This window comes from Natrix helvetica, assembly GCF_964273705.1.
Source record: "Natrix helvetica genome assembly, chromosome: 2".
Classification (NCBI taxonomy): Eukaryota; Metazoa; Chordata; class Lepidosauria; order Squamata; family Natricidae; genus Natrix; species Natrix helvetica.
Window position 1 is genome coordinate 296,434,624 of NC_138552.1, and position 18,609 is coordinate 296,453,232.

The 18,609-nt window shown below is 48.5% G+C and overlaps 1 protein-coding gene across 1 annotated transcript in view; it reads right to left on the bottom strand.

Annotated features, from left to right (window-relative positions):
* Nucleotides 1-1,860: 1,860 nt before the first annotated feature.
* Nucleotides 1,861-18,609, bottom strand: part of EFCAB5 (EF-hand calcium binding domain 5) — a 53,104-nt gene continuing 36,355 nt past the window's right edge. Inside the window, exons 11-17 of the mRNA XM_081940450.1 lie at nt 18,365-18,593; nt 16,459-16,611; nt 11,393-11,499; nt 6,995-7,248; nt 6,020-6,252; nt 4,601-4,697; nt 1,861-2,970 (exon numbers count right to left, since the gene is read on the bottom strand). Of these exons, the coding sequence (XP_081796576.1) occupies nt 2,723-2,970; nt 4,601-4,697; nt 6,020-6,252; nt 6,995-7,248; nt 11,393-11,499; nt 16,459-16,611; nt 18,365-18,593 (1,321 nt within the window). The 3' untranslated portion in view covers nt 1,861-2,722. The remainder of the gene's footprint in view (nt 2,971-4,600; nt 4,698-6,019; nt 6,253-6,994; nt 7,249-11,392; nt 11,500-16,458; nt 16,612-18,364; nt 18,594-18,609) is intronic.

Below are 18,609 nucleotides of genomic sequence, written 5' to 3' on the forward strand. Positions count from 1 at the left end.
CTACGCACAGTCACCCATGCGCTAGTGACGTCTCGCCTGGATTACTGCAATGCTCTCTACATGGGGCTTCCCTTGAGATGCACTCGGAGACTACAGTTGGTCCAGAACGCGGCCGCGCGGGTGATTATGGGGAGGACTAGGTACTCCCCTGTAACACCTCTCCTGCGCGAGCTGCACTGGCTTCCTGTGGTCTACCGAGTGCGTTTCAAGGTTTTGATTATGATCTTTAAAGCGCTTCATGGCACAGGGCCTAGTTATATGCAGGATCGCATCCTGCCCCACACATCCCTACGACCAATTCGCTCACACAGAGAGGGACTTCTCCGGGTGCCGTCCGCCAAACAGTGCCGGGGGGCGACACCCAGGAGCAGAGCCTTCTCTGTGGTGGGCCCAGCCCTGTGGAATGACCTCCCCCGTGACATCAGGATTACTTCCGATCTCCGCTCCTTCCGTGTACAGCTGAAGACCCACCTCTTTCAATTATCTGGCCTGGCTCAATCGTAATTATTCTTATTCCTCCTAACTGTTTTTAAATTGTATTTTAAACGTTAAATTTTAATTTTATATTGGGTTTTTACAATTGGGGTATTTTAATGCGGGTCTTTTAACTGTCTATATGATGTAAATTGTTTACCTCCTCCGAGTCCGTGTTTGTGTATCTGTATGTATGTTCTGTATGTACGCCTATGTGTTTTATATATTTTCTGTGTTTTATATGCCCCATTGTACGCCGCCCCGAGTCCTACTTGGAAAGGGAGCGGCTAATAAATTCAAACTTATTATTATTATTATTATGAGGGGACTGGAGGCCAAAACATACAATGAACAGTTGCAGGAACTGGGCCTGGCTAGTCTAGGGAAGAGAAGGACCAGGGGAGACAGGAGAGCATCTTCCAATATTTGAGGGGCTGCCACAGAGAGGAGGAAGAGGGTCAAACTATTGTCCAAAGCACCTAAAGGCCAGACAAGGAACAATGGATGAAAACTGACCAAGGAGAGATTCAACCTGGAAATAAAGAGGAAATTTCTGACAGTGAAAACAATCCACCCATGGAACAGAAGTTGCCTTCGGAAGTTGTGGGAGCTTCATCCCTGGAGGCTTTCAAGAAGAGACTGGACTCAAATCTGTCAGAAATGGTGTAGTAGGGTCTCCTGCTTGGACGGGAGGTTGGACTAGATGACCTCCAACGGCCTTTCCAACTCTGTTAATCTGTTATTCCCCAACGTGTATAAAAGTACATTGATGCCACGCTTTCAAAAAATCAGTTGAAATAATTTGGTTTATCAACCCTGTTAGGAAAATCATCTGCTCTTGCAGTCGGCTGTAAGAAGAACAGAGTACCGTGGGCCCTCGACTTACGACCGTTCGTTTAGTGACTGTGATTCGATTCCATTCACCTGATCCGCTGTTGCGACCTTCCGACCCGCAAAGACAATGGGGAAGCCAACTTCACTTAATCGAGTTACTCATTTTAATAACTGTGGCAATTCACTCAACAAATGTGGCAAGGAAGGTCGCAAAACAGGGGGCAAAACTCACTTAGCAACATAAATGTTGGCCTCAATCGTGGTCGTACGGTGAGGACTACTTATATATTAGCGCACTTTTCACTGCATTAAAATGAAAGGTTTGTTTAGGGCTGCTGGACGGCAAAAAAAAAAACCAAAACCCCCTCCCCCAGCTGACAAAAGTGTTCTCTGCATCAGAAAAGAGATTGCAAAACTTATTTCCAGGATTATTGTGTCTCTTCCCAATATTAAACCTCCCCCCTCCTGGCTCTCAATGCGGCCGATAATCAAAAGGATTGCCGGTTGTAATAACACCGCAGCGTATTTATCGGATGCCTTAAAATCAGCTTGTAATCTCCACTTGCAAAACGCTTGCCCGATAAGAGGTGGTGGTTTTGTCTGAAGGAGGAGAGAGAAAAATATTTTAATTTCCCCCCAATTTTATTAAAAACGATGCTTCCGAAGATAGCGGGAACGGCGTTGTCATCTTCGGCAGCCGGCCAATGGGAAAACTCGTTATTCTGTCGGGGGGGCGGGGGGCAAATAAGTTGGGGAGGAAGGGAAAGGCGCCCCCTTTTTTTTCTCTTTATTCTATTGGAATAATTTCTCACAAGATGCTACGGGGTGCAAATTCTTTTGTGAAACCTTCCCCCCCTCCCCCCCTTTTAAACTCTGAACTTTGCGAGTTGCAAGACTCCGGCTGGCTTTAAACCTTCCTGCTTTGTACCCCAATTTTTTTCTCCCTCCCTCCCTCCCTCCCTCCCTCCCTCCCTCTCCCCACCCCATTGAAACATTTTGCAATTACAGACGAGAACTATAACTCCCGCCTGGGAAATAAGGCGCTCATTTGCAAATCTTTTGTGAAGCCCCCCCCCCCCTTTTAACTCTGACCTATGTGGGTTGCAAGACCCCGGCTGGTTTCGAACCTCCCTGCTTTGTACCCCAATTTTCTCTCTCTCACCCCCTATCGAAAGGTTTCGGAATTGCAAGAGAGAACTATAACTCCCGCCTGGGAAATAAGGCGCTCATTTGCAAATCTTTTGTGAATCCCCTCCCCTTTTTAACTTTGATCTTTGTGGGTTGCAAGACCCCGGCTGGCTTTGTACCCCAATTCTCTCTGTGTGTGTCTTTCACCCTATTGAAATGTTTTGGAATTACAGACGAGAACTATAACTCCCGCCTGGGAAACGAGGCGTTGCACGTTTAACAAATGCTACATGCTGGGGGCCCTGCTTGAATTGACCGGGAAGCAAAAAGAGGTGGACCGGAGAGTCGAAATCTGCGACGACCGGATGGACTGAGAGAGCGTGGGCGTTAAAAGGGCCGAAGCCGAATCCGCCAGGCTGCTGCGGTGCTGAAGTTTCTTGGCCATTTGGATCAAGGACAGGCAGGCGCACGCCCAGTTGTAAAGGTACTCTAACGGAGCCGAGCCGAACCTCCAGACCGCCTTCCGACGTGCACCTAGTTGGTTTTGGAAACGCATAGACACATGCCACGTTATCTTCGACAGGCAGTCCTCGACTTACGACTGTTTGCTTACCGACGATCCTGCTGTTCCAAGTAACACCATGCTTTTCTTTTTCCTCACCTCCTCCTCCCCCCCTTTTGTCCCATTATTTTCTTTGTCCCGGTAGTCCTTGACTTATGACGATACCTTTAGACACGTCTCAGGAGCGTTTTTACACACTTACCACCACCGCAGCATCCCCATGGTCGCGAGATCAAAATTCGGACGCTTGGCAAGTGACTCATATTTATGACAGTTGCAGTGTGCCGGGGTCACGTAATCCCCTTTTGCGACCTTCCGACATGTCAAGTCAAGCCAGATTCACTTAACAACCGTGTGGCTAACTTAACAACTACAATGATTCATTGAACAACTGTGGCGAGAAATGTCACGAAATGGGGCAAAACTCACCTAACCAGTGTCTCGCTTAACGACAGAAACTTGGGGCTCCGTTTTTGGTCATAAGTCGAGGACCATCTGTACTTCTGTATTTTACAATTTTGTTAGACTAATAAAATTCCGCAGGCAAAGTTGCAACGGCAGGGAAAAAGTGACTTACGACTAGTCCTCGCACTTAGGACCGTTGCAGCATTCCCACGGTCATGTGATCAAAAGCTGAGTGCTTGGCAACCGCTCTGTATTTACTACGGTTGCGGTCCAGAGATCACGTGACTGACACTTGCGAGTTTAGGGGCTGCTGGACTAGAAGACCTTCAAGGCCCCTTCCAACTCCTTTTTGCCCCCGTTATTCTTCAAAAGGATGTCAAAATGGGGACCAATCTTATCTCCGCAGGAAGGATTTTCCACAGGGAGGGAGCCACCACGAAGGAGGCCCTTCTTCTCGGTCCCACCAGATGGATCTACTTAATGGAGGGGACCCGTAACATCAGAGCTGGTATTCACTTACTTTCCCGACCGGTTCGCAGATGTGAGCACACGCTCACTCCCTTCGCTTTGATTGCGTGCGTGACTTGAAAAGATGCATAAATGCAGTCAGGGTGTCCTCTTTACTTCCCCAACCGTTTGGCAGGGGTTGGTTCCGACCGCCATTACTACCGGTTCCACGCCCAAAAAACTGCGCTGTGCGCACGGGCCCATTTGCCCTTAAAACGATCTGCGCATGCGCACATTAAAAAAAATGAATAAAAATCACAAAAATTGTTCTGCGCATGTGCAGAACGGAAAATCAAGATGGCGCCGCCGAGGAGAGAAGCGGGATGGTCACGTCTCCGCCGGAATTACTGCCTATTCAGCCGAAGCAGACCGAATAGGTAGGAACCCACCTCCGCGGTTCGGGAGCGGGAGGACGTCTGGGCATGCATGGAACCTTTGGATCGTGCGCAGAAGGTTTGTGGCGACATCTGGGTGCGTGGGTAGGCGGAGCCTCACACCACTGCCACTACCGGTTCACCCGAACCGGTGAGAACCGGCTGAATTCCACCTCTGGCCTAAATAGGACGGCATAGAGCCAAGGTGGGCCCACTCACGGTTTCTCTAACTGATTCAGGCAAACTGGCGCGAACCGGCTGAATTCCTCCTCTGCATAACATTCCCTGCCTCCCACGTCGCATTGCTTACTCCTACCTTGCAGGTAGCTGTGGAGAACTTCCGGCCGGAGCTCCACGTAAGAAGCCGTGGGGTCGAAGTAGCAAATGTTTTCAATCAGTTCTCCGTCCAGTTTCTGCGGAGAAGAAGAAGCCGAGAGAAGGGTCGTTGCGATCGAAGGCTAAACAGGAGCGTCGGCTGTGGCAGAATTAGCTCTCTCTCCCGCTAGGCGTAAAATTGCAACGAGGGGTACAGGCAGTCCTCGACTTACAATGCTTCATTTAGTGACCGTTCGAAGTTACAACGGCACTGGAAAAAAGTGACTGAGGGCCATTTTCCACACTTACAAACATGGCGGGATCTAAACCTACGGTGTCAAACTTGATTTCATTGAGGGCCACATCAGGGTTGTATTTGACCTCGAGGGAGTGAAGGGGGTGGGGGTAGCCAGGGGGAGTGGCCAGCTCAACGTTGCACGTGTCAGGGGCGCCTGTGGAGGCCCGAGCACTCTGATAGAGAAAATGGGCTCCCGAGCTCCGTTTTAGGCTGCAATGACCTCCTGCAACACTCTGCCAGTGAAAACGGAGCTCGGGAGGGCCGTCCGTGGCCCTCCCGAGCTCCATTTTCGCTGGCAGAGGCCCCGCGGGTCAGTCCTTCACAGTTTCCAGGGTGGCCCCGTGGGTCACATCTAAATGCCCCTGGGCCTTGAGTTTGACACCCCTAAACTGATCTAAACTTGTGATCATGTGAATTGTGCGATCGCACTTGGCGAATCTACAAGAATTGCCCCAGCCTTGCCCTGGGAAGGACCAGATAAGGTTTCATGGATCTGGGGGAAGGTTAAGCTTACATCTTCTGCGGGGAATGCCAGGGGTGGGTCCCGGCAGGCATTACTGCCACTTTGCTCTTGTGTGTACTGCGCGCTTGATGCTCCCTGTTACTTAAAATTGTTCTGAGCATGCGCAGAACTGAAAAACAAGATGGCGTCTACAGCGCCGCACGGGGAACCCGGTTCGGGGGCGTGGCAGGCCTGGATCGCTGCCGGTTCCAGCGACCCAGGCTGCCAAATTACTACTGGTTCGGCCAAACTGGTCCGAACCGGTTGGAACCCACCGCTGGGCTATTAAAAGATTCCAAGCTAAGTTCTCACTTGATTCCTCCTTCCAGCCTGGCTGGCTGTTTCCAAAAATCACACCTGTAGGGCCCTGATGGCGAACCTATGGCATGTGTGCCACAGGTTGCCACAGAGGCATAACTGAGGGCACGTGAGGGTTTGCCCTATGTCAGCCCCAGCGCGCCAGCTGGCCAGCTGATTTTTGGCCTTCCGGAGGGCAGGGGGAGGCAGTTTTCACCGTTTTCGCCCTCCCCAGGCTGCAGGAACACAGCACCCGAGCAGAAAAATATTCGCCATCCCTGCTGTTGGGTGTCCCAAAGAAGAGGGTTCTTTGTGTTTCTCACCTGTATGCAGGTGCTCCAAAGCTCCACCTCCTCTGTGCCGGCCCACTGCGGGTATAAAATAAGCACCACGCATTTCAAGACGATGTGGACGAAGGCCGGAGGTTTCTGCATGGATCGGATGTCGGCAAAGGAGGCCCAGGGGTCGAGGTTCCAGATGCAGTTTTGCAGGTCCTGCAGCATGAAGCGGTAGAAGAGGACGCCTCCGCGCCGCCAGTCCCCAACATATTCGGCCTCTGCAACAATAAACCGGGATTTCAATTGAGGCTTCAAATGAAGGCTTTTGAAATGGACGGGCTTCCACCCCCAGAATTCTCCAGCCACCATGCTTTAAGAGGGGAGGACTTCCACTCCCAGAATCCCCCAACCAGCAAGCTTGAAGATGTTGGAACAATTAATCAGTGGAACAACTTGCCTCCAGAACTTGTGAATGTTCCAACACTGGAGATTTTAAAGAAGAGATTGGATAACCATTTGCCTGAAATGCTCTACAAGGGACCTTGGAGGTCTTCTAGTCCAGCCCCCTGCTCAAGCAGGAGACCCTAAGCCATTCTAGACAAATGATTGGCCAGACTTTTCTTAAAAACCTCCAGAGATGGAGAGGGAGGGAGGGAGGGAAGGAAAGAAGGAAGGAAGGAAGGATTAGCAAGCTGAAAGGGATCTTTGAGGCCTTCTAGTCCAGCCCCTGATCAAGCAGGAGACCGTAGGCCAGGGGTGTCCAAACTTGGGAACTTTAAGACTTGTGGACTTCAACTCCCAGAATTCCCCAGCCAGCTGGGGAATTCTGGGAGTTGAAGTCCACAAGTCTTAAAGTTCCCAAGTTTGGACACCCCTGCCGTAGGCCATTCCAGACAAATGGCTGTCCAGCCTCTTAAAAACCTCCAGAGAGGGAGCGCTCGCAACCTCCGGAGGCAAAGTCTCAAATCTCCAGGACCAGCAATACTGGCTGGGTTATTCTCTGCCCTACGTGCCCCATACCCAAGACGTAGTATGGCTCCAGGTCTCCGGAATCCTCTTTCAGGATCTCGTGCATGGCGGCTTGCGCCATCTTCAGCATCTTCTGCAGGTCCTTGTGTGCGCAAGGCGAGAGCTGCTCCCTGGGTCCAAGGTTGAAGTCCAGGACCAGGATCGCGTCACCCGTTGTGTTCCTCAGAGGCACTGCAATGTGGTATTCTCCGTAGAGGCGTTGAGTCACCACCAGTGCACAGTCTACGCTCTTGAACAGGTAATCTCTGAAGCACAAGGCCACACCAGGTTGTCGACTAAACCAGGGGTCTCCAACTTTGGCAATTTTAAGCCTAGAGGATTTCAACTCCCAGAATTCCCCAGCCTGCAAAGCTTTAAGCCCAGAGGACTTCAACTCCCAGAATTCCCCAGCCTGCAAAGCTTTAAGCCCGGCGGACTTCAACTCCCAGAATTCTCCAGCCTGCAAAGCTTTAATCCCGGAGAACTTCAACAACCAGAATTCCCAATCCTGCAAAGCTTTAATCCCGGAGAACTTCAACTCCCAGAATTCCCCAGCCTGCAAAGCTTTAATCCCGGAGAACTTCAACTCCCAGAATTCCCAATCCTGCAAAGCTTTAAGCCTGGAGGACTTCAACTCCCAGAATTCCCAATCCTGCAAAGCTTTAAGCCTGGAGGACTTCAACTCCCAGAATTCCCCAGCCTTCAAAGCCTTAAGCCTGGAGGACTTCAACTCCCAGAATTCCCCAGCCTGCAAAGCTTTAAGCCTGGAGGACTTCAACTCCCAGAATTCCCCAGCCTTCAAAGCCTTAAGCCTGGAGGACTTCAACTCCCAGAATTCCCCAGCCTGCAAAGCCTTAAGCCTGGAGGACTTCAACTCCCAGAATTCCCCAGCCTTCAAAGCCTTAAGCCTGGAGGACTTCAACTCCCAGAATTCTCCAGCCTGCAAAGCTTTAATCCCGGAGAACTTCAACTCCCAGAATTCCCCAGCCTGCAAAGCTTTAAGCCCGGAGAACTTCAACTCCCAGAATTCCCCAGCCACATGGCTGGGGAATTCTGGGGGTTGAAGTCCGCCAAGCTTAAAGTGGCCAAGGTTGGAGACCCTTAGACTAAACCACAGGTAGTCCTCCTCTTACAACCACAAAAATTTCCTTTGCCGCAGGTAGTCCTCGACTGGCGAGCCCAACGTTTCTGTTGCTGAGCCAGGCAGTAGGTGAGGTTTGCCCTGTTTTACAACCTTCCTTGCCATGGTTTTTGAAGTGAATCGTTGCAGTTATGTTAGCAGCACAGTTGTTACGTGAATTTGGTTTCTCCCCCCCCCCCCATTGATTTTGGTGGACAGAAGAGCAATAGCCGCAGTACTTAGACATAAATACTGCTTCACGGTGCTTTCACAGCCCTCTCAAAGCAATTTACAGAGTCAGCCTCTTGCCCCCCAACAATCTGGGTCCTCATTTTACCCACCTCGGAAGGATGGGAGGCTGAGTCAGTCGTGAACTGGTCAGGATCGAACTTCCTGGCTGAGGGCAGACTAAGCCTGCAAACTGCTTTCTAACAACTGCAACAACATTCCTTCCTTCCTTCCTTCCCCTCATTTTTACTCTCTCATCTTCCTTCCTTCCTTCCTTCCTTCCTTCCTTCCTTCCTTCTCCCCTCCCTCCCTCCCTCCCTCCCTTCCTAACAGTAAGGGCAACTAAGCAGTGGGACAGCTTGCCACTAGAAGTTGTGGGTGCTCCATCACTGGAGGTTTTCAAGAAGAGATGGACAGCTAGTTGTCTGAAATGGTCTAGGCCTAGGGTTTCCTGCGTGAGCAGGGGGCTGGAATAGAAGACCACCAAGGTCCCTTCCAGCTTCTGTTCTGTTCTATTCCCTATTCTATTCTATTTCCTATTCCATTCCTTATTCTGTTAAATTCTATTCTATGTTCTATTCTATTCTTATTGCTATTCTATTCTATTCTATTTCCTATTCTATTCTATTCCATTTCTTATTCTGTTCTATTCTATTCTATGCTATTCTTATTGCTATTCTATTCCTATTCCTATTCTAGTCTGCTAGCGGTAGCGTATAGGTAAAGTTCTGCAACCCTGACCCCTACTGGTCAAACTAGGCACAGCATGTTCCCTTCACAAGGAAGTGGTCAATCAAGAAGAATTACACTAATATTGTAGGAAATGCTAAAATTCAAAAATAAAAGCTTTTGACCGTTGGGGATTAAAACTGCAACTGCACGTGGGCAGGAAGGAGCGGCGGGGGTGTTGGTGTTTAATGTATTCTTAATAGGCGCCTGGGATGAGTTGTAACCCCTGAGGACCTCTCCAATGGGGCCAGAGGGGAGGGAAAGGGGCGTTGGGGTAGGGACCAAAGGGTATAAAAACTCTTACTTTTGAATTCAGGACTGTGTTCTTGGGCCTAGAGCTTACAGTTGAAGTCTTGCTCAAGCTCAGCACACTTTGCAAACTGCTTTTTTTTTTGTTGTTTCTTTTTTTTTTTTTGTTAATAAAATTCTTTTCTTACCGATCCAAGTTTTTGTAAGGATTTATTTCCAACAATATCAAAGAAATGTTGGATTAGAATCATTGAAGAAAGGATGAAAAAGGAGGGAGGGACAGAATGAAATGTGAATGACCCCCCCCAATTAAAAAATTATTTTAAATAATTAAATTGAATTGTTAAATTGTCCCAGAGAGAGTTTTGGCCGTGACAAGTGGTCCCCTTCTGTGCTGGGGGATAGATAGGACTCTTCCTTGGCCAGGTGTGCTTGGACACTCAAGGAATTTATGTCTGGTGCAGGAGCTTTCCATCTCCACGCAAGCCGCCAAAGTGATAACCACACAGACCATAAAGCCTCGTGCCAATCATTACTCATAAGATGCAAAAAACAAGGGATCATCGCTTCGGTCTGCAAGGAAAACCCCCAAGCTCAAACAGCACCAAGGACCCCCGCAGTTCAATCCTCAGCTACAACCATTGGTGGGATGCAGGCGGCTCGCACCCATTCAGGAGAACCCGTTGTTAACTTTCTCAGCAGTTTGAAGAACCAGTTGTTGGAAGAAATCTCATTTTACTCCCCCTCACACAGACACTTCACAGGGCTAATCCTGTAAGGAGGGCAGGAAGGAAACATTCTGGTGTTGTTTCTAGCCTAATCTTTATTGCCCTGCTTACAGAAACTGCCTCCCCGATTAACCCCTTATTCAGTGGCAAAATTCAATTGTTTTTACTACCGGTTCTGTGGGCATGGCTTGGTGGGCGTGGCAGGGGAAAAATCCGCATTCCCTCCCTACTCCAGGGGAAGGATATTGTAAAATCCCCATCCCCTCCCCACTCCAGGAGAAGGATACTGCAAAATCCCCATTCCCTCCCCACTCCAGGGAAAGGATACTGCAAAATCCCCATCCCCTCCCCACTCCAGGAGAAGGATACTGCAAAATCCCCATTCCTTCCCCACTCCAGGGAAAGGATACTGCAAAATCCCCATTCCCTCCCCACTCCAGGGGAAGGATACTGCAAAATCCCCATTCCTTCCCCACTCCAGGGAAAGGATACTGCAAAATCCCCATTCCCTCCCCACTCCAGGGGAAGGATATTGTAAAATCCCCATCCCCTCCCCACTCCAGGGGAAGGATATTGTAAAATCCCCATTCCCTCCCCACTCCAGGGGAAGGATATTGTAAAATCCCCATTCCCTCCCCACTCCAGGGGAAGGATACTGCAAAATCCCCATTCCTTCCCCACTCCAGGGGAAGGATATTGTAAAATCCCCATCCCCTCCCCACTCCAGGGGAAGGATATTGTAAAATCCCCATCCCCTCCCCACTCCAGGAGAAGGATACTGCAAAATCCCCATTCCCTCCCCACTCCAGGGGAAGGATACTGCAAAATCCCCATTCCTTCCCCACTCCAGGGAAAGGATACTGCAAAATCCCCATTCCCTCCCCACTCCAGGGGAAGGATACTGCAAAATCCCCATTCCTTCCCCACTCCAGGGAAAGGATACTGCAAAATCCCCATTCCCTCCCCACTCCAGGGAAAGGATACTGCAAAATCCTCATTCCCTCCCTACTCCAGGCGCAGGATACTGCAAAATCCCCATTCCCTCCCCACTCCAGGGGAAGGATACTGCAAAATCCCCATTCCCTCCCCACTCCAGGGAAAGGATACTGCAAAATCCCCATTCCCTCCCCACTCCAGGGGAAGGATACTGCAAAATCCCCATTCCCTCCCCACTCCAGGGAAAGGATACTGCAAAATCCCCATTCCCTCCCCACTCCAGGGAAAGGATACTGCAAAATCCCCATTCCCTTCCCACTCCAGGGGAAGGATACTGCAAAATCCCCATTCCCTCCCCTCTCCCTCACCTTCCAGGGTGGACCTCCAAATGCCCAGCCCCAACCCCCCCCCCCGGCTTACTTGAAGGTGTCCTCTTTCCTGGTGAGGGTCGGGGCTGGTGGGTCGTTGATTTTCATCTCCCCTTTCCAATCCGAATCCAAGACTTTGCGCAAGGTGTAGTCGTGCATCTAGTTGGAAGGAGAAGGAGGAATGTCTCAGTAGGCTGTGTGAGGAAGGTAGACCTTGAGGTTCAGGTAGAAGAACAAGGAAGTTGCGGTTGGCAGGGAAAATGAAGTGAATGGTGGCGAGAGTGGCAAAAAAACCTTCTTTAATATTTTGTTCTTGGCAGAATGTTTACTAAAGACAAAATTTATAGGGAAGGAAGGAAGGAAAAAAGAAGGGAGGGAGGGAGGGAGAGAAGGAAGGAAGGAAGGAAGGAAGGAAGGAAGGAAGGAAGGAAGGAAGGAAGGAAAAATAAGTGGGAAGGGACCTCGGAGGTCTTCTAGTCCAACCCCCTGCCCAAGCAGGAGACCCCAGACCATTCCAGATAAATGACTGCCCAGTCTCTTCTTAAAAACCTCCAGAGATGGGGGAGGGAAGGAAGGAAGAAAGAATAGAATAATAACAAAGTTGGAAGGGACCTTGGAGGTCTTCTAGTCCAGCCCCCTGCTCAAGCAAGAGACCCCAGACCATTCCAGACAAATGTTTGTTGAACCTCTTCTTTAAAATCTCCAGATGGAGAAGGAAGGAAGGAAGGATGGAAGGAAAGGATGGGGAAGAAAAGGAAGAGAGGGAGGGAGGGAGAGAATGATGGGAATGAGAAAGAGGGAGGGAAGAAAAGGAAGTGAAGGAAGGAAGGTCTGGAGGGAAGGAAGGGAGAGAGCAATGGGAATGAGAAGGAGGGAGGGGAGGGAAGGAAGGAAGGAAGGAAAGGAAGTGAAGGAAGGAAGGTGTGGAAGGAAGGAAAGGGGAAGGAAAAGGAAGGGAAAGAAGTAAGGGAGGAAAAGAGTATAGGGAGGAAGGGAGGAAAAGTAGGAAGATGGGAAGAAAGGAAGGGAGGAGGAGGAGCAGTAGAAAGGAGAAGGAAAAAGAAGGAAGGACAGGGAAAGGAAAGAAAAGAAAGAAAAGAGAGAAATGCATAAAAAGGTTTAAGATGTTTGAACAGTTGTGCTAAGATCATAGGTAGAACGGTGTTTACACCAATTCGATCCTTAAATACATGTATTGTTATTATGAAACCTATTTCCTTTTTTTAAATCCCTTCCTTGGCCTTATTTCTCCTCTCCTCCCTTCCTTGTTTACAGACAGGAGTTTCCCCAAAAGAGACCAGAGCGAAAGATGGGAACATTTGCAGTGGAGCCCTTGGAGGCTCAGAAAACACCTTGGCCAGAAGGATCCCATTCTTACTATCTGGTTTGGCAGTTTTGCTGGCCTCATTGATTATAAACTGCCTGGATTTGTGACATGGGGGCAGCAGAGAAACTGTGAAACCGACACAGAGCTGAAGAAGCTCCTTGGATGGGAAGTGAAACGTCTTCAAAAGAAAAAAAACCAGAAAGTCCCGTTGCCTCCTGAAAAAAGCACCTTTGGGACAAGCAGGACCTGGAGGACGGAGAATCTCTACAGATGTTTAGCTATGCAATCTGGGATGAAGACCCTTGGAATGGTTGTGGGAGAAGGAATGGATTTCCAGAGGAAAAATTGCAGACTAATAGGAAAGGGATCTGGTTTTTTTTTAAACAAAGTTTTATTGGTTTTTTAGTATTTTTCAAAGGGAAAAGGTATGGGAAAGGTTACAAATTTTGGCAGCCGCGAAAAACAGTAGGTGCACCCCCCCCTCCAAACTCATAGTGTACATTTGCATAATAAGGGATCTTGGAGTCCTAGTGGACAACCACTTAAATAGGAGCCAGCCATGTGCAGCAGCTGCCAAAAAAGCCAACACAGTCCTAGGCTGCATCAACAGAGGGAGAGAATCAAGATCACGTGAAGTGTTAATACCACTTTATAATGCCTTGGTAAGGCCACACTTGGAATATTTGCATTCGGTTTTGTTCACCACATTGTAGAAAAGATGTGGAGACTCTAGAAAGAGTGCAGAGAAGAGCAACAAGGATGATTAGGGGACTGGAGACTAAAACATATGAAGAACGGTTGCAGGAACTGGGTACGTCTAGTTTAATGAAAAGAAGGACTAGGGGAGACATGATAGCAGTCTTCCAATATCTCAGGGGTTGCCCCAAAGAAGAGGGAGTCAAGCTATTCTCCAAAGCACCTGAGGGCAGAACAAGAAGCAATGGGTGGAACGGGCACGCAATTTGGGCGTCGTCCTAGATGCCCGGCTGTCAATGGATGACCATGTGGCAGCCGTGGCAAGGGGGGCGTTCCACCAGGTTCGCCTGGTGCGCCAATTGCGCCCCCTTCTGGATCGGGATGCCCTACGCACAGTCACTCATGCGCTGGTGACGTCTCGCCTAGACTACTGTAACGCTCTCTACATGGGGCTTCCCTTGGGACGCGCCCAGAGACTGCAGCTAGTCCAGAACGCGGCCGCGCGGGTTGTCATGGGGAGCTCTAGATACTCCCATGTAACACCTCTCCTGCGCGAGCTGCACTGGCTACCTGTAGTTTTTCGGGTGCATTTCAAGGTCCTGATTACCATCTTTAAAGCGCTCCATGGCACAGGACCTAGTTACTTGCGGGATCGCATCCTCCCACATACATCCCTGCGGCCAATCCGCTCTCACAGGGAGGGGCTTCTCCAGGTGCCGTCCACTAGGCAATGCCAGCGGGCGACGCCAAGGAGTAGGGCCTTCTCTGTGATGGGCCCAACCCTCTGGAATGACCTCCCCCCCGATATCAGAACCACCACAGACTTCCGCTCCTTCCGACAAAAATTGAAGACTCACCTGTTTCGATTAGCTGGCCTGGCATAATTATAATTGTGACAACTGTTACCTCCTGGAAACATATTCTTACCTGGTTATTTATAGGGTACGTTTTTAAATTTAACTGATTTTAGGGTTTTTAGAACCAGATTTATATTCTTCCGTACAGTTCTTTTTCAATTTTTAACCTCCTCCTTATGTGTATTTATATGTGTATTTATATTTGTATTTGATACTTATTGTTTGTTGTGTGGACTGTACACCGCCCCGAGTCCTTTTCGGGAGAGGGGGCGGTCTAGAAATTCGAATAAAATAAAATAAATAAAATAATCAAGGAGAGAAGCAACTTAGAACTGAGGAGAAATTTCCTGACAGTGAGAACAATTAATCAGTGGGACAGAAGTTGCCTCCAGAAGTTGTGAATGCCCCAACACTGGAAGTCTTTAAGAAGATGCTGGATAGCCATTTGTCTGAAACGGTATAGGGTTTCCTGCCTAGGCAGGGGGTTGGACTAGAAGACCTCCAAGGTCCCTTCCAACTCTGCTATTGTATTGTATTGTATTGAACCATTTGCCCCCCTTGGGTGACCCCGAAGACACAGAGAAACCTCCAAGTGGCCTCAAGGACCCTCTAAAAGGATGCAAAGGACCAGCTGTCTGCAAGTTTTCAATTTCTGGGCATTTCTATCTGGGAGGACCCCTCATGGACCACGAATGCTAACATGCTTGTGAAGAAGACCCAGAAGAGGCTGTACTTCCTGAGAATGGGAAGGAAGATAAATCTATCTCAGCATCTACTTCTGTCCTACTATTGCAGACACTGTTGAGAGTGTCCTGACATACGGCATTCTTGCATGGTACGGGAGCAGCTCTGTAGCCAACAAAAAGGCTCTACGGAGAATCGTTAAAACTGCCCAGAATATCATTGGGATCCAGCTACCAGCCCCGGATGACATCTTCGCATCTCGCTGTTTGTATAACGTTCTCAGAGACTCTTCCCATCCAGCTTACCATCTTTTTAGACTGTTGCCTTCTGGCAGAAGATACAGAAGAATTAAAACTCAGACCAGACGTCTCCTGAATAACTTTTATCCCAGAGCCATAATTGCACTCAGCAATGAACTAAAGCAGTGTTTTTCAACCTTGGCAACTTGAAGATGTCTGGACTTCAACTCCCAGAATTCCCCAGCCAGCATTCGCTGGCTGGGGAATTCTGGGAGTTGAAGTCCAGACATCTTCAAGTTGCCAAGGTTGAAAAACACTGAACTAAAGGGCCACCACCAGTGAGCTGGTGGATGGCACAACTTGGTCTGGTGTGTGGATGCTTGGGTGGTTTAAGGGAGGGGAATTTTGGGGTGGGTGCGATTGGGAATTGTCATGTGTGTTGGGCCTGGTCTCTGGGTGTTATTTGAATTCGTTATATGTGTAACTGTGTATATACGTACAATGACAATAAAGCCAAGTCAAGTCCAGTTGCCTCCTGGAAAAAAAAAGCACCTCTGGGATGGCAGAAAATGTCTACAGATACTTGTTAAACTCAAACCTTTTCGAGTGAGGTTCTGAATTTGGATAGCCCTGTCTTGGTCATTCCTGGATCTCAGACTCTTTGGGTATATGTGTGCGTCTTTCACTTGCTGTCTACTCTGTGTGTGTGTGTGTGTGTGTGTGTGTAAAACATCAGATGGGAGAGATAGCACCCACACCCTTTAATGCAATGTATGTGATCCCTCCCGCAAGCCCCACACATGCGCATTTGACCCCCGCCACACTCTTCCCCCTCCGCACATGTGCCCCACTACCCCCCCTCACCCATTTTTGGCTTCCAGGTGGGTGCAGGAGGCGCACCCCCCTTCCACACCCCATTTTTGGGCCTGGAAGGCCTCCTGCACCCACCTGGAAGCCAAAATGGGGCGCGAGGGCACTGCGCAAGGTCCCAAAATGCAGTGTACGCTGCCCCCCCATGCGCCCCCCCATGCATGCGCAGCAGAGACCCAAAGACCAGCTGCACGGTGGAGCTGGGCTGGGGCGACAGCTGGCGTGCCCGTAGAGAGGCCATAGGTTTGCCATCTCAGCTATATAGAGTTTCCGTTTTCCGTGCTCAATAATAGAGCATAAACTCCACCTGCTGGCAATCCTCAGCAGAAGCAGAGAAATTCATTTCATCCACAAGTCCTTTTGAGTATAGGGAGACCTCGACTTACGACCAAATGTTTGGGGATGACTTGCTGTACAAAGGGGAAGAGGGCTGTTATAGAATTACCCGGCTCTCTCCAGGCTCCATGAAGTAGGCCGTGATGCTCTGAAGGCCTGGGGCACGGCCCGAGAGCCACTCCACCCCGGCCAGGATAACCTGCAGCAGACTTTGCTGGGTGCGGATGTGATGGTAGGCTATGCTGAAGGAGCGCGCGATCCCCTGAGGAAGAACAAAGTTATTGTTGTTTGTTTATTTATTGTTGAAGTTCACCCACCTGAAAGCAAGCTGGCCTCAGATAGAAAGACCCTACAGAGAGCGGTGAGGACAGCGGAGAAGATTACGGGAAGCTCGCTTCCGGTTATTCAGGATGCCGCCGACAAGCACTATATGCCTAGAGCTCAAAGCATTGTTAGAGACCCCCCACACACCCACTTCATGGTCTGTTTCTGTCACTCCACTCTGGGAGGGGGTTTCGAAGTATTTCCAGTAGGACTTCCAGATTCTGTAACAGCTTTGTCCCCTGTGCCATCCATCTGGTAAACTTGCAAGATTCATTTTTCTTGCCATGTGCATGGATACCTCCGAACTGGACTGCGTTGTTTCTCTGTGTCCTATAATATACCGTATTTTTCAGAGTATAAGATGCACCAAGATTTTGAAGAGGCAAATTTTTTAAAAAAGTTTTTGCACTCTGTAGACCTACCAAAAATGGCCCATTTTTTGTCCAAAACAGGGCACGGGTAGCCTTTAGGAGGCTTATAGAGTGCTCCTGGGGGCTGGGGGGGGTGTCATTCCCCCCCCCCCCAGCCTACAGGAGCATTCTGGAAGCCTCCTAAAGGCTATACATGGCCATTTTGGTGAAGTGGGTAGAATTTTGGGCGGCCAAAAATGCTGTATTCACTGCATAAGATGCACCCAGATTTTCTCCCTCTTTTTGGGGGGAAAAAGGTGTGTCTTATACTCCGATACGGTATGTGGGCATATGCATAATTTTGTATTTATTTATTTAGTCATGTTCATGTAGTGTATATTGGAGGTGGTTACCCTTCGAGAACTGAAAGCAACGAAATTTCATGTTAATACAAGAAGATTAGATACAAAGTATCAATATAGCTATTCTAATTCTATTCTAATTCTATTCTATTCTATTCTTTATTCTAATTCTAATTCTCTTCTCTTCTATTCTTTATTCTAATTCTAATTTCTATTCTATTCTATTCTTTAATCTAATTCTAATTCTAATTTCTATTCTATTCTATTCTATTTTATTCTATTCTTTATTCTAATTCTATTCTATTCATTCTATTCTATTCTTTATTCTAATTCTATTCTATTCTATTCTTTATTTCTATTTCTAATTCTATTCTATTCTATTACAATACAATACAATAGTAGAGTTGGAAGGGACATTAGAGGTCTTCTAGTCCAACCCCTGCCTAGGCAGGAAACCTATACCGTTCCAGACAAATGGCTATCCAACATCTTCTTAAAGACTTCCAGCGTTGGGGCATTCACAACTTCTGGAGGCAAGCTGTTCCACTGATTAATTGTTCTTTATTCTAATTCTAATTCTATTCTATTCTATTCTATTCTTTATTCTAATTCTAATTCTAATTCTAATTCTATTCTATTCATTCTATTCTATTCTTTATTCTAATTCTAATTTCTATTGTATTCTATTCTATTCTTTATTTTAATTCTAATTTCTATTTTATTCTATTCTATTCTTTATTCTAATTCTAATTCTAATTCTAATTCTAATTCTATTCTATTCTACTCTATGCCATGGAATTCTGGGAGTGGAATTCCTCCCCCCTTAAAGCCCGCTGGATGGGTCAGGAATCAAAGCCCCGTAAGGTTGTGAAACGTTACCTTGGTCTCTCCTAAACTCCCCCAAAGGAGCAGCTAATGGGGCCTTTCTAACAAAATCAAGACAAACCCCCCAGTCCTGGCTACCCACTTTAATTCCCACCTGATAGTAACGGATCTCGTGGGGGACGAAGATGGTTTTCTTCTTTGTGTCCTGGAGGGTGTCCAACCCGAGGATGCCGAAGACTCTTCTCCGGACATCTTCCAGGGGCAGCACCAGGAAGGAGCCCCTCTGCTCGTCTTTGGGCCGGTCTGGGTTCCAGAAGTGGATATTTCCATGCAGGTGAACTCTGGGGACGTGGATGGGCTTGTCGTCCAAGGCGGCTGCAAAGCTGGGGGAGGGGGGGT